The 14867-nt window shown below is 57.5% G+C and overlaps 1 protein-coding gene and 1 pseudogene across 5 annotated transcripts in view; one reads left to right on the top strand and one right to left on the bottom strand.

The window, feature by feature from the left end:
- The window catches only part of TINAGL1 (tubulointerstitial nephritis antigen like 1), a 34838-nt gene extending 22442 nt beyond the window's left edge, over window positions 1–12396 (top strand). The window contains exons 3-14 of one of the 4 annotated variants that reach the window (XM_081217419.1): window positions 2148–2316; window positions 3064–3375; window positions 4306–4369; window positions 8063–8155; window positions 8373–8487; window positions 9779–9902; window positions 9991–10141; window positions 10270–10459; window positions 10570–10615; window positions 10888–11011; window positions 11768–11813; window positions 11921–12396. In XM_081217419.1, the coding sequence (XP_081073545.1) occupies window positions 3072–3375; window positions 4306–4369; window positions 8063–8155; window positions 8373–8487; window positions 9779–9902; window positions 9991–10141; window positions 10270–10459; window positions 10570–10615; window positions 10888–11011; window positions 11768–11813; window positions 11921–12061 (1398 nt within the window). In that variant the 5' untranslated portion in view covers window positions 2148–2316; window positions 3064–3071 and the 3' untranslated portion in view covers window positions 12062–12396. Of the gene's footprint in view, window positions 1–2147; window positions 2317–2467; window positions 2562–3063; window positions 3376–4305; window positions 4370–8062; window positions 8156–8372; window positions 8488–9778; window positions 9903–9990; window positions 10142–10269; window positions 10460–10569; window positions 10616–10887; window positions 11012–11767; window positions 11814–11920 lie in introns of those variants that run through there. The other 3 variants (XM_081217420.1, XM_081217422.1, XM_081217421.1) reach the window with 3 other exon arrangements.
- LOC308605436 (methylosome protein WDR77-like) overlaps window positions 1–14867 on the bottom strand; it is a 524245-nt pseudogene that overhangs the window by 117449 nt on the left and 391929 nt on the right. The window lies entirely within an intron of this gene.

Below are 14867 nucleotides of genomic sequence, written 5' to 3'. Positions count from 1 at the left end.
TAGGCATGTCACTGCCTCTTTTTAGCTTCGCCTCCCTTTCGTAGAAAGAAAAGAGCATCACAGGGCCTCTAGGGAGCATCTGAGTACAGATGGGGAACCAAGGCCCAGAGAGAGGCAGTGTCTGCCCAGGGTCACAAGTGAGGGAGGTCAGAGTCACTGCAGAGCCCCAGGCCACCTGCCTCCCAGGAAGCCAAAGGGCTCAGAGGGTAAGGCCTGCTGCTATCTCCTCACCTGTTGCTCTGCCCTAGGTCCTTGGACAAGAATAAAGGCAGAGAATGAGTCACCAGGAAAGAGAGGGGCCGTGGAAAAGGAAAGTGGTTTCCAGCCCCTCCCCCAGAGCCCTGCCCTTTTCCTTTCCTCTTTGGCCAAGGAACCCAGTGAGTCACAAGATTCCACTGGGGCGGGCTCAGTGCCAAGCTCCGTGATGACGAGGGACCTCGGAGCCATGCTTTTGGCTCTGCTCTTTCCCCGCTCTGTGTTCCTGCTTCCTATGCATGGACAGACAGGCAGGCAGGGACAGGCAGATAGCTAAAACCCGTGAACAGACACGAACAGACACCTACACAGACACACGGACTCCTAGCAAGACAGACACCTAGTAGCTAGGCAGACACAGACAGGGACAGTCACACAGCTATACACAGCGACACACAAGCCAACAAGCACACAAATACAGGCAAACAGTACACCGATGGGCAAGACAGACAAACCCATGACCACACAGACGCAACATCCCGACAGATATGCAGGCACATAACAGGTAACAGAGAGACAAGCAGACTCAGACACACTCAAGCAGAAACACCTCACAGACTCAGATACACGTACAACACTGACAACATGGGTGGCCTACAGGGGGGTGATTTGGGGCAAAGAACAGGCCAGATGCCCCCGGGCCAGCCCCAAGCCGCAGAACCACACTGAAACTGACTCATGAAAGTGGGTTCTCTGGGCATGAACTCTTCTGAAGGCAGCATTCATCTGCTTCCCAATACGAGGGGCCCACCTTGCAGTAAGATGAATGGAGGTTAGACAGGGAAAGGGACTTCCCGACCAGGAGAGTGTTGAGACCTGCAGTGGGTGACTAAGGGTGACAGGGGAAAGGAGTGGAGTGGTGGTAGGTAGGGAGACGGCATTCTTGCTGTGTGCCCTTGGGCAGCTCTGTCCTTCTGAGCCTCAAGTGTCTCATCTAGGCCCTGTCCTCCGGGGTCCCCTCAGGGAGCAGATGGCCAGCTCCTGTGAGTGTTCCCGCCAACGCTGGCCATTACTCCTCCATCCTCCGCACGCGCACCCAGGGCAGGATTCCCTCGTTGACTCCCTGCCCAGTACCCCCTGGCAGGGGGTAACCCAGTCAACCCAGTCACAGATGCCCGTTGTCCTGGTCCCTCCCCTCCCCCTGGGGCTGGCCAGCTGAGGATGCCCCAAGGCTGGGGGAGGGGTGCAGGGAGGTCAGAGAGAGGGCAAAGGGAATCCCCGATACTTGAAGCTTCCCTCACCTAGGGGCGGCTGTGAGGCTCAGGCCAGGGATGGGGGGATCTGTCCAGGTGGAGTCTCTTTCATCCTCCCGCTGTTAGAATCCTCTGGCCCGGACCCAGACTGTTGAAAGAGAGGGGACTGCGCGATGGGGAGGTAAGAGGTGATGGGCAGGCCTGGCGGGACAGAAGCCCCATTGTTTGGGGCCCAGGCCAGCCTGGGCAAAGGCAGGGTTTATAACCAGGGCAGGAAGGGGGGGCTCTGCAGGGGGCGCCAGCTGGCAGGGCTCTTCCTTTGGACCCTGGATGGGGGACAGGTCCCGAGCAAGCAGGATGCCCCCTGGAGGGGTTGATAGAGGCAGCAGTGTTTGGCGAGCTGCCGGAGCTGAGTGGGGAGGGCGGACGCAAAGAGGGGTCTCAGGGCAGGGAGGCAGCTCCCACCCCACACCCACCCCGCCCCCTCGGGAGGATGAGCAGCCCAAGGGTCCTAAATCCTCCTCCTCCAGATTCCAGTCATTCCTGGGAACGGAGGCGGCTTGGGGCGGCTCCAAGCCTAGTGGGGGCGGGGGGGGCACTGTGAAGAGGGGTGTGCATGGCTGTCTTTATTACTGAGGGGTCACGGGGGGCTTAGAGATTTTTGCCGCCCACGCTCTCCCCATCATTTCCCACACTTAGGTCCCAAACTCGGAGCTCCGCTGCCCCCTATCTTCCCTTGTCCGCGCGAGCCCCTCAGCCCCACGGCGAAGCCCACTGGGCAGTCCTTACCAGTGTCACACCACAGTTGTTTCTGCTTCGGCTGGAGTTCCGCCCCTAAGGGAACGGCTTCCACCGGAGACCCAACAAGGTCAGTCACGTGCTCACGGTCCCTCTCCCTAGTCCCAATTTCGGAGTTACGCGGGGCTATTCCAGGTGCAAAAGAGCCGGGGCCCCTCCCTCCCGCCGCCGGGGCCGGGGCGGTGCGCAGGGCGGGGCGGTACAAAAAGCGATCCCGCCCCGCGTTCCTCACTTGACTTTGAGTGTCCGGCGGTCGCAGGAGCGGGAAGGCGGAGACGAGTAGGGCAGCCGGGCTCAGCCCACACCCCTCATCAGGTAGGGACGCTCCCCTGCTCAGAGGGGAGACGGTGTAGACAGAAGGATCAGAGAGCATGAGGGGCCAGGTGGGGGGACCAAGACAGGTGGCAGAGAGGGAGAGTGGAGGGGGGCAGAGGGGCACAAAGTCAGGGACCCCCATCAAGGACGGAGGCTGAGGGAAGCACAGGGATCCAGAACAGGAGGAGACCCCGGGTGCGAAGCATGGGTGTCGAGTGGGGAGCACCAAGAATGCCACCATCCCCACCTCCTGTCCTTGAAGGTCCCCCGGCAGGTCAGGGAGGGGCTCCATTTCTTGCCTAAGCCCCTTCCCCCGGTAAGCCAGGGCACGTAAACTGTGGCTCCTTACCCCTGTCCTGCCTGGGGACACAGGAATCAGGGTCCCTGCTGGAACCCCTTGGACTCACAGCCCCAGGAAGCTGGGAGATCAGTCCCTGGGGTGCCAGGGACTATCTGTTGCCCACCACTTCTGACCCCTGAATTCTGCCCTCCCTGGGCCCAGGAGGCACCATGTGGCGATGTCCACTGGGGCTGCTGCTGCTGCTGGCTGGCGAGTTGGCCCTGGGTGCCCAGCGGGGTCGTGGGCGCCGGGAGCTGGCACCGGCTCTGCACCTGCGGGGCATCCGGGACGCGGGTGGCCGGTACTGCCAGGAGCAGGACCTGTGCTGCCGCGGCCGCGCCGATGACTGCGCCCTGCCCTACCTGGGTGCTACCTGTTACTGTGACCTCTTCTGCAACCGCACCGTCTCCGACTGCTGCCCTGACTTCTGGGACTTCTGCCTCGGCGTGCCACCCCCTTTTCCCCCCATCCAAGGTGGGCACCAGACGGCCAGGGGTGGGTCACTTTGTCAAGCCCAAACTCAGCAAGGCTCAGGAGCAAGGCTGATGCATTGACATTTCCAGGGGGAGGTTTTGTAGAATCTGGGAAAGAGACCCTGCCCCTCTCTCTGCGCTTCTGGGAAGTCCCCACTCTGGTCTAACTTGAATCTCTCCAGTAAGATGGAAAAAGAAGAGCCTCGGTCTGTGGGATTTTAAGTTGGCCCAGGAGAAGAGCAGCCTCCTGCCCTTTCTCCCAGTCCTGCCTGTCTCCATATTCTGGACTTAGAAGGTGCTGGCCACACCTGCTGACTCACCCTCAGACTGATAAAGCACACAGGGGTTGGTCAGCGTCATCTTAACAATTCCTCTGCCTTTGCTCAGGATACTCTACCCCTGAGATGGCTGGTCACTCCTGGGAGGTGGGTTAAGTCTGTTCCTGCTCTCAGCTCTCACCACCATCCACTCGCCCTTATGCAAGAGGAGAGTCACTTGAATTCTTTCCCACAATTCCATGCGGCTGCGGGTGTGAGACTGCATACCTGGGTTGTCACCCCAAAGTGCTGTGTCATCTTAGGGGAGTCACTTACCTTCTCTGGGCTTTGGCTTCCCCATACCCCTCCCACTCCCCATCTCCAAACCCCAACTCATTTAAATGGCATAGGATCTAAGGAATGTTGTGGCTGGCATCCAAGTTAAGCAAGAGGGATCCAGGTTGGAGTCACTGAAGAACTTCCCAAGTAGCAGCTGGTGTGTGACCCTGTAGATGTCTTAAGTTATAGCTTGGCTTTAGTTTCAGTGAGGGCTGGTGTGTGTGAGTGTGTGTGTTTGGGACGATTCGGGACACCTGACCTCTGAGGACCTGGCCATCTCAACCCATCGTCTCTGGTCTTGGCTCCACTTCTCTTTCTGACTTTCCTCCCACCAGGATGTATGCACAGGGGTCGCATCTATCCAGTCTTGGGAACCTACTGGGACAACTGTAACCGTTGGTGAGTGTTGGGGGCTTGCCTTGTGGGCTTTGTGGAACAGACTTGATTCAAACCCTATCCCTGTCACTCACTTGCTGGGGGCAAGGCCTTTCCCTTTTCTGAGCCTCAGTTTCCTCATCTGTAACATGGGAATTTTTACACGGACCATGTCAACTTCTGTACCAGCATTCCAACAGCAGTCCCCAGGAGCAGTCAACCATGGATGCCCAGCTCCAGGTGCAGCCCCTCCTGCCTGGGGCTAGGCTACTGCCCCTCCCAACCTTTCTCCCTGTCACGGGAGAGTCCAAGAAGGGGGCGCCAGGAAGGAAACCTCTGACTGCAGCATCCGTTGCCCTGGACCGGATGAGGGTCAGGGGTGGCTGAGCTGGCAGCCAGCCAGACTGTGTAGCAGGGCCTTCCCTGGAATGTGGCCCCTCCTCCTCCCCCACCCCTCCCCGCCATTCCCAGTAGGAGGATGAAGGGGTTGGGGTGCCCCCCTACCCTAATCTGAGGCCTGAGATGGGAGGTGCGAAGGCTTGAATGCCTTAATGGAAATAATGGGGACCCTAAGACTTAGAGGAGGAGGCCCTGCACCCACTCCACCCCATGCCCTGGGACTGAGAGGGCCCCAGGGAGGAGGAAACTTTTTGGAATGCATTACGCATAAGCTGTTTCCATTGCCTCACTGGCGTGAGGGGTGCCTGGGTCACAGTGAGAGTGGGGACTCTTGCATTTTAGCGTGTGTCTGGATAACAGAGCATGTGTGTGTGTGCATGCTTTGAGTGTGTGTGACCTGTGTGTGTGTTTCAAAAGATGGAGCATGCTTGCATGATTCTGCTGTTACTGATAGGATGCCTCTGGACATGGAGGGGTTAACACTCTCTCTCGGTCCCTTCCCTAGGGCCTGGCCACCCAGGCCCCCTCTGGAATGCTGGGACCTGCTGCCACTAGTCCTGCCTAGACCTGCTTGGACAGCCCTGGGGGGCAAAGAGGGAGGTGGCAGGAAAGGACTGACCAAGCCACTGCCCTCCCAGGCCAGTTCTGGCTGTGTTCCCTGCACTTGACACCTGAGGGAGGGTGTGGGACAGTGTCTGTGGGCCTCCCAGGCTCTGTGAGCCCTCGAGGATGCTTTTGAGAGTCAGAGGGGGAAGGGAAGGATGAAAGCCTCTCTGAAAGTGCCCCCGCAGCTCCTGGGGCTGGAGATCCCAGCCATACTGGGTCTTCGTCCCCTGAGGCTCCTTAAAAGGGAACAAGGGAGGCGGGAGCCTTGGGCAGGCTTGAAAGGATGCAGTTTAGCATCTTGTCATAGCAGAGCTATGAGCTTGTAGAAGCACTATAGAATTCATAGAATTCAACTGTTCAGTCGACACCTATTAGAGACCTACTATGTGCCAGGTGCTGTGCTGGGCCAAGGAGATGCAGCCAGAATGAGGCAGACAGTCCTTGTCCCTGCACTGGAGCCTCTAGTCTAATGGTGACACAAATAATAAACCTGTCATTACAACCTTACAGGTGTGATGGGGGGAAAAGATGTTACTGGGGGACCCTAGTTTAGAGTGGGGTGGGGGCGCGGGAAGGCTACTCAGGAAGGGATATTTATGCAGATACCAGGGAGATGAGAGCATGAGTGGCCCAGGCCCAGAAGGAGGGAACATGGGGGGAAATGGCTTGTGGAACGGCCAGGAGGTGGGACCAAGCTCATTGCAGCTGGAGCTGTGAAATGGGGAGAGAGGCCCCGAGGAGGGGCAGGCCGCGTCCCGTGGGTCTCATAAGCTGTGCCAAGGATTTTGCATTTTGCTCTAAGTGTCGTGCACAGCCACTTAGGGAGCACACAGTCTGATCTGTGTTGTTCAAAGATCTCTCTGGCTTTAAGAGTGGGGTGTATGTATTGGGCAGAGGGAATCACAACGAAGCAGGGAGCCTGGTTAGGAAGCCACTGCTGGGGTCCAGGTGAGAGGGGATAAGGGGCCAGAGTAGGGTGGTGGTGGTGGTGGAGGGGTGAGAGGCAGGTGGATTCGGAGTCTTTCATGACCGGCTGATAGGGCAGGCTGGTGGTAGGTGGGTATGGGTGAGGGGCAGGCGGTAGGGGAGACACCACGGACCACATGGAGTTCTGGCTTGAACAGTTGGGTAGATAAGGTGCCATTTTCTGAGTTGAGGATGTTAAGGGAGGAACAGGTTTCGGGGGAGATAGTTTGGCCACTCTGAGATGCCTTTCACCTACCCAGAGGAGCTGTCAGGAGGCCAGCTGGATATGAGTTCGAAACTCAAGGGGCTGGGGAGCTGGGGTTCCTGTAATGAGAACAATCATGGAAGATAACAATTCTTGAGCACATCACACGGGCCAGGCCCTGGGCTGAGTACTTTGCAAGCTTGCCTTTTAATCCCTGGAAGGTGGTACTATTATTATCCTCATTTTACAGACAACATTGAGGGAGAGTTTAAAATAACTTACCTAAGGTCACATGACTAGTCAGCTAGACTCTGAACCCTGGATTCAATTCAGAATCCATGCTCTTAATCACTTCACTGCACTGCTCCATTCATTCATTCATTCATTCATTCATTCCACAAATATCTATTGGGTGGCTACTATGTGCTAGGTTTTGTTTTTAGGCACTGAAGGTATCAAACAATACCTGCCCTCAAGAACCTTTGATTCTGTGAAGAAACAGGTATAGACAATATAAAGAACTAAAGATATAATACGTCAGATAGTGATGACAGGCTGAGGAGAAAAGAAAACAGGGAAGCAGGGTAGGAAGGGTGGAGGATGCTGAGATAGGGTGGCCAGGGCAGGCCGCCCTGAGAAGGTGACATTTGAATAAGGACTTAGAAGAAGTGAGGGGGCCATGAGGATGTTGGAGGAAGAACAGCGCAAAGGCCCAGGGGCAGGAGCATGGCTGGTGTCAACAGTCAGGACCAGCCTGGCTGGGACCTCAGGAACCAGGACGGGGACGAGGGGGTCAGAGAGGGGACAGGAGGACAGATCGTGCAGGGCCTTGTTGGCACTGGAAGGACTTTGGCTCTTATTCTTGATGTGAAGCCAGTGACAGGTTTTGGGCAGGGGAATGGCATGATATGATTTGGGTTTAACAGGATCGCTTGGGCAGCTGTGTTAAAAATATACCGAAGTGGGGGAGGGGGGGGCACAGCACAGAATTGGGGAGAACAGTGAGGAGGCTACAGCAGAATCCAAGTGAAAGGTGATTGGACCGTGGTGGCTGCGGAAAAGAATGAGACGTGGTTTGGATTCTGGATGTGTTTTTAAGGTAGAGTCAACACGATTTGCCGGTGAATCGGGTTAGCATGTGAGAGAGTCAGGGGTGCCTCCCAGGCTTTTGGCCTGCGCACCAGGAGAGGATGGAGTGCCGTTTTCGAGGACTGTGGCAGGCACAGGCCTGGGAGTAGGGGAGAACAGGAATTTGGTTTGGGATGTGGTGAGTGTGACCTGTTAGACACCCAGGAGGTGATGTGGTGTAGCAGTAAGATCCTTGAATCTGGAGTTTAGGGAGAGATCTGAGAAGCAGATATAAACTTGAGAATCATAAGTTTGAAATTGACATTTAAAGCCACCAGGCTGGATGGGATCATCTGGTGGTCCTCTCATAGGTGCTGATGCAGAATTTCAGGCCCATGTTGACCTCTGAGGCCTCCTCCCTTCCAAGGACGCCCAGCACCACCTCACCTCTTCCTTCCCTCCTGTTCTTCCAGCACCTGCCAGGAGAAAGGGCAGTGGGAGTGTGACCAGGAGCCATGCCTGGTGGATGAAAACATGATCAAGGCCATCAACCAAGGCAACTATGGGTGAGAGGCCCTAAAAATGCCCCGAGTGGACACCCATGCACGTGCACACGCATACACACATATGTTCTGCCCGAGATGCATGTCCTGCCAGGCACACCCACACTCAGATCTTATTCATGTGTACATTTAGCTGGTAGGCATCTCTCCCACCCACATGCGCATACCTCCAGGACCCCCAGCCTTGGCCGGTCTGTGACCTCCATCCCCTCTCTTTCAGGTGGCGGGCTGGGAACCACAGTGCCTTCTGGGGCATGACCCTGGATGAGGGCATTCGCTACCGCCTGGGCACCATCCGCCCGTCTTCCTCCGTCACCAATATGAATGAGATTCAAGTAAGTCCATCCCTGCCCACAATCCTGCCATCTCCTCTTGGCCTACGACCCCAGGGATGCTGGCACCCTGTGCCCTGCTTCTCCAAGGGCCTAGGCCTGTCCCCCACCAATAGGCTGTGTATCCCTGGACAAGGGACTCCCCTTCTCTGGGCCTTAGGTTTCTGCCTATAACAAGATATGCTGCACTGCAAGAACTGAGGCTCAGATTCTGAGTTTTGTGGTCCCAGCATCTGACCCTCCCTAGCTTCTCCGGCCTCTCCGGCTTGGGAAAAATGTCATTGGTCCTAGTATGGCTGGGTTAGGGCCCTAAGGGCCAGGAGGTCACCTTAGTATTTTGGGAAGGGAGGGACAGGCACTCCTCCAGCTTTGGCCAGAGAGCAGCAATTCTCGGAAACAAACGCCATCTCAGCAGAGCCCCCAGGGAGGAGGGGGTTTCACCCTTCCCACCAGTGGGACCCTCCAGAGGGAGAAATGAGAACCAGACCCAGAACAAAGGGTGAGGAACTTCAGCGGGACAGGGCTGGGGCACATGCCGGAGGCTCCTTCCATCAGTGGCCGGCAGGGAGGAGGCGGTGGCTGGCCAGAGCGGCCCTCCCTGCAGAGGGAGCTCAGCTCAAGGCTGAGGTGACCAGACCCTGCCCCTGCCCTTACTCCCCTGGGCCTCCGGCTATTTTCTGCCTCCTGCTGTTTGCCTTGGCAGCCTGCCCAGTCACGGGACCTTACTGCATCTTCCCTCCCCTGCCCTTTGGGGCCTGAAGCCCAAGGTCCTGGTGGGAAGAAGGATGTAGCAGATCAGAAGATACAGAGGAGGGAAGAGGCAGGGGTTGAGAATGGAAAGTGGCCCGACCACTTCCCTATTCCTGGCTTCAATTGCCTCACCTGTAAAACAGGACTAGTCACCCCCCACCTGACACTAGAGAGGCACTAAATGGTGCCTGGGTCTTCCTCTGGGTCACCGTGGAGGTTGCTGGACTCTCTCAGCAACAGAGGGCTCAAGATCAAACTGCAGGAGGCCCTGGACTCTTTTTTTTTAACATCTTTATTGGAGTATAATTGCTTTACAGCGGTGTGTTAGTTTCTGCTGTATAACAAAATGAATCAGCTATGCATATACATATATCCCCACATCTCTTCCCTCTTGCGTCTCCCTCCCACCCTCCCTATCCCACCCCTCTAGGTGGTCACAAAGCACTGAGGCCCTGGACTCTTGGGAGACCTCCAATGCCTAGGGCCCCTGAGGGGCAGTCTGGGGCAGAGGCAGGAGGCAGACAGAGTGACCTTTTCCTTGCAGACAGTGCTGGGCCCAGGGGAGGTGCTTCCCAGAGCCTTCGAGGCCTCTGAGAAGTGGCCCAACCTGATCCACGACCCTCTCGATCAGGGCAACTGTGCAGGCTCCTGGGCCTTCTCCACGGCAGGTACGTTCAAGGGCAGGGGCTGGCCAGGTGGGAAAGGAGGGCAAAGGCCTGAGCCCCCTGACAGCCCCTCTACCTCCCCTCCCACCAGCCGTGGCATCTGATCGAGTCTCAATCCATTCTCTGGGGCACATGACACCTGTCCTGTCGCCCCAGAACCTGCTGTCTTGTGACACGCACAACCAGCAGGGTTGCCGCGGTGGGCGACTTGACGGTGCCTGGTGGTTCCTGCGCCGTCGAGGGTGAGCAGCAAGGGGGTAGGGAAGAGGGCATGAGGCGGGGGTCTTAGGAAGGGAAAGCCTGCAGGAAGGGCCTGGGCCAGGCTGCCCCATGCCCACTCTGTCCCCACTCCCTCCTGCTGCCCCTGCAGGGTTGTGTCTGACCACTGCTACCCGTTCTCGGGCCATGGGTGGGACGAGGCTGGCTCCGCACCCCGCTGCATGATGCACAGTCGGGCCATGGGTCGGGGCAAACGGCAGGCCACCGCCCGCTGCCCCAATAGCTATGTCCATGCCAATGACATCTACCAGGTCACTCCTGCCTACCGCCTCGGCTCCAACGTAAGTCTGCACTTGGGTGAGGGGGCAAAGGCAGGAGAGCTGGAAGGTTGGCCAAAGGCTTGAGCCTCGCGCCTGATGGATACTATCCTCCCCACCCCCTCACCCTCCAGGAGAAGGAGATCATGAAGGAGATGATGGAGAATGGCCCTGTCCAAGGTAAATGCCCCTCATCCTGCCCCCTGATTCCAGAAGCTTGTGCCTGCTTGAGACTGGGCACAGAGGCACAGGTGGTCCGTACAGCATTGAGCAGCAAGTCCATTGGGGCCAGGAGTGGGGGGACCATGTCCCTTCCCCAGGAGCAGCACCTGGAGGGGGCACTTTGAGTCTTGGTACCAGAGGCCCCGGGGCCTGGGCATGCATCTCCAGGCTTGGGTATCAGTGCCTGTGCTGATGGGCTGAGCCAGCCCCGTTTTGACCTCTGCCCACAGCCCTCATGGAGGTGCACGAGGACTTCTTCCTGTACCAGAGCGGCATCTACAGCCATACACCAGTGAGCCTTGGGAGGCCGGAGCAATACCGCCATCATGGGACCCATTCGGTCAAGATCACAGGGTGAGGGGCTTGGTGGGAAAGGGGGTTGGGGGCAGCAGGGCTTGCACTGGGGCCTCGGAGTCTGCCTTGAATCCTTACCACTTCTCTGCAAAGCTCCATTTCATAGGGGAGGAAACCGAGACTCAAAAAGAGGAGGTACTTGCCCTGGGTCACACCAAGAGTTAGGGGCCTTTTAAGGTGTTCTAGAACTCTTCCTTCCTTACACACTGGGAAAACTTAACTCCAAATGAAATACAGACAAGGATTCAAGAGTTGCTCAACCTCTCCCCAGCTCAGCACCTGTCCCAGCTCTGCCTGACTCACTCCCCCAGCCCTCAGTTTCCCCAGCTGATATAAGAGGCAATGCTAGAGTCACTGATTTCAATAGTCCAACCAATGAAATGTACTTTGCACACACACCCCGCCCCCCGCCCCCCATCCCCCACCAGGTGAGGAGGGAGGGCAGGCAGATGTGTGAGGTCCCAGAGAACTGGTCGCTGGGATGTGGATCCCTGGAGGGTGGAGGCCCAGTTGCCCTCCTTTTCTGCTTCCCCCTCCAGTTATCCCTTTGGGACCGTCCCCACACCGGGCACAGGTGCACAGAATTAGAGATGTGGAGACTGAGGGAGGTGCAGAGAGGGACAGAGAGCTGCCCAAGTCCTGAGGGTGCACCCAAGTCACCAAATGGCAACAGGGGCCTGAGCAGGGAAGGCCGAGGGTGGGAGCTCCTGAAAGCAGGTGAATCAGCGCCCTTCCCCCTCCGGCTCTGCCCCGCAGGTGGGGGGAGGAGACGCTGCCCGACGGAAGGACGCTCAAGTACTGGGTGAGTCCCTGCGCCGCGTGCCCTGCGGCCACTGTCACCTTCCCCCGGGCCTCCTGTCCTCCTCCCTCACACCGATTCCCCTCCTCACGGCTCCTCCTCATTCCCAGACGGCGGCCAACTCGTGGGGCCCAGCCTGGGGAGAGAGGGGCCACTTCCGCATCGTGCGCGGCGCCAACGAGTGTGACATCGAGAGCTTCGTGCTGGGCGTCTGGGGCCGCGTGGGAATGGAGGACATGGGTCACCACTGAGGCCGCGGGCACCACGCCGGGAAGAGCCCTCTGTGGGGCAGCAGCCCCCGCCCCGCCCGCCCCACGGAGCTCCGGGCCCCAGGGGCCTAATCCTCGCGCGCGAGGGTTCCGCTGACCCAGCGCCTGGCTTGGGAGCCTCGGGCAGGCGAGGCTGGCGGAGCCCCCAGACCTCCCAGCGGGGGCCGGGCAGGGCCTGGTCAGGAAGGAGCAAGACCACCGAAGCTAGGACACCCCCTTCTCCGGCCCCACCACTCCACCCCATCCTTGTACTCTTATTTCTCAAAGATATTTATTTTTCTTTTCACTGTTTTAAAATAAAAACAAAGTATTGATAACTATGTGTCTTGGAACGTCTGGGCGTGGAGAGCCAGGCCAGAGTTTGTGTGGCGTATGGTTAGACATCAGAAAGGACTGCCTGAGGTCATGCTGGTAGGCAGGGGTGGGGGGTGGGGTGGACCAGAAATCTTAGCCTCCATTCAGCCCTAATTGTCAGTGGCCCTGGACACTGACCCACTTGGAGGTGGGGCATGGATGGCATGGCCTTTGGCCCCTAGAGAGTCGTGGGCTCGTGGGAACCACTTCTCAGACGCTGAGTCAGCACCGCCTGAGGCGGGGGAATCCAACCCACCAATCAGCAGAACTGGTGCCAGTGCCCAGCAGGCAAGGGGGGCACAGCCCCACAGAAGCTGGAGCCTCTGTCTCTGCAGATCAGCCTCTCCAAGCCACCCAGGCAAAGAGGACCCCCCTGCTTCTCCTACCCCTAGGCCAGGCTGGGCCTGCCTCTCTGAGCCCTCTCCCTCCTCCACCTCCCGATGCTCCCAGTGCCAGGAGAATTAAGTCCAGGCCTCGGCCTGGCATTCAAGGCCATCAGGACCCACCCCACCAGCCTCCTCACCAGCTTCTTCACCCAGTGCCCAGGCGACTCCAGAGTCCTCACTGATCGCTAATGTCCAGTGCACACACAGACCACTGGGCATTTGTACATGCTGCTCTCAGTCCAGATGCCCTTCTGTTCCACCCCCACCCCCCGTCCCACTGCTGTTTCAAAGCCAACTCCAGGGTTTCTTCAATCAGACAGTACTGGTGGAGAGTAACTGATGCGCCAGGTGCCGTGCAAGGGACCCATGAGTCCCCAAACCACCGCCACCCCACTTAGCATGGCTTAGACACCCCCTCCCTGAGCTCATCTGCATCTTGCCCTTTCACCAGTATTTCACATTTCCTTCTTATGCTGGAAGTTCCTTGGGGGCAGCGACTGGGTCTGGTTCATTGATGAGTCCTGGTACCCACACCTGTACACGGGATAAGGTGATGTTACAGTTTGTGGAATGGCTGAATGAATATAACCCATTCTTTTCCCCCCATTCCCTTCTCAAGACTCCCAGCCCACCCCTCTAGGCACCGAGGTCAGTGTGAAGCCCTGCCTTTCCCGGAGCTCAGCGAGGCTGTGCCTGGTGATGGGGCCTCCCATGGCAGGAATCCTCCTTGCCCCCACCCCCAGCTGAACAGAAACGCGGGGGAGCCAGAGTCGCTGAGCAGAGGCAGCAGGGAGGTCTGTCCCCTGGCAGGCATCTCCTCAGGGCCAGCCTTGTCGCCCGGGGCCGCTTGGGCATCACCTGAAAGGAATGCGGGGTGACCGATAAGCCGCTGCCTTTGTTTCGTTTCCTGTTTGCTAGGACGTCCCAAGCCGGCCCGCCTGTCCCCAAGGAGCCAAGTCTGGCCCGGGGCCCTGGGGACAACGAAGGGAGGGGAGTCCTGAGCAGGGGTGACGGGGGCTGCCCAGTTACTACCCGCCCTGCGGCTTTGGCTGCCAGACGCGCCCACTGCTCCCATCCCGGTGGAAAAACCCCGGTGCAGGGGCGCGGCTGGAATTTTCTACAAGAACCTTTGGCGGAAGCAATGGGGGTTGGGAAAGGGAGGGGAACAGGGACGAGGCCGGGTCTCCAGGCTCTTAGCTCTGCCAGCCCTGCTGGGAGGCCTGACCCTGTGGACCCAAGTGGGGTCGGCCCAGCTCTGTTCCTGGGCCAGGGGCCCCAGGCCCGCAAGGTCCGCTGTGGAGTGGGAGAGCGTGTGAATGGGGCTGGGGGAGGGCTTAGCGGGTGCCTCGTTAGCCACCCCTGGTTCTCTCCATGAGAACCAACACTCAATGAACATGTTGTTGTAAAGGGAGAGGCAAACCAAGGACCTCCAACCAGATTACTGCCCTTGAGTGGGTCCAGAAAGAAATTCTGGCACCCCAGCATCCTGCTCTGTGTCCTGAGGCTAGTCCCTTGCTCTCTCTGGGCCAAGGGCGTCCTTAGACAAACCTGAGTTTGAAAGCCTACTCTGCTTGTTCCCCACTGGCTATGTAATCTTGACCTCTCAGAGCCTCTGTTTTTCTATCTTTAATGGGGATAATAGTACTCACCTCCTGGAGTTATTGGGAGGATTAAAAGAGACAAAGTATGCTAAGCATTTAGCACCATGCTTGGAGCTTATTAAGGGCTCAATAAATGGTAACAGCTCCAGTCTTCTAAAGGTTGGGGTGGACTTGATAATGTAAATGTTTTTCATAATGAGCTGAACATTTATTTAGTGCTTAACCACAGCCTTCTGACAACACGTTGTTCTGAGTGTTTTACATATATTTAATACTCATTTAATACTAAAAATAAGCCCCTATTTCCTTATTTTGCAGATAAGGAACAGAAGCATAGAAGAATCTGAAGGTTGGTTGAGGCAGGATTAAACCCAGGCTGTCTGACTTCTCATACTAATCAGCTTTGTACTAATAGTGGTTGTTTGGTCCAATGTCTTTTTCCAAGTC

The sequence above is a fragment of the Mesoplodon bidens genome (assembly GCF_964165515.1).
Source record: "Mesoplodon bidens genome assembly, chromosome: 2".
Classification (NCBI taxonomy): domain Eukaryota; kingdom Metazoa; phylum Chordata; class Mammalia; order Artiodactyla; family Ziphiidae; genus Mesoplodon; species Mesoplodon bidens.
Note: the sequence above shows the minus strand (reverse complement) of the source record. Positions and strands in the feature narration are given on the sequence as shown.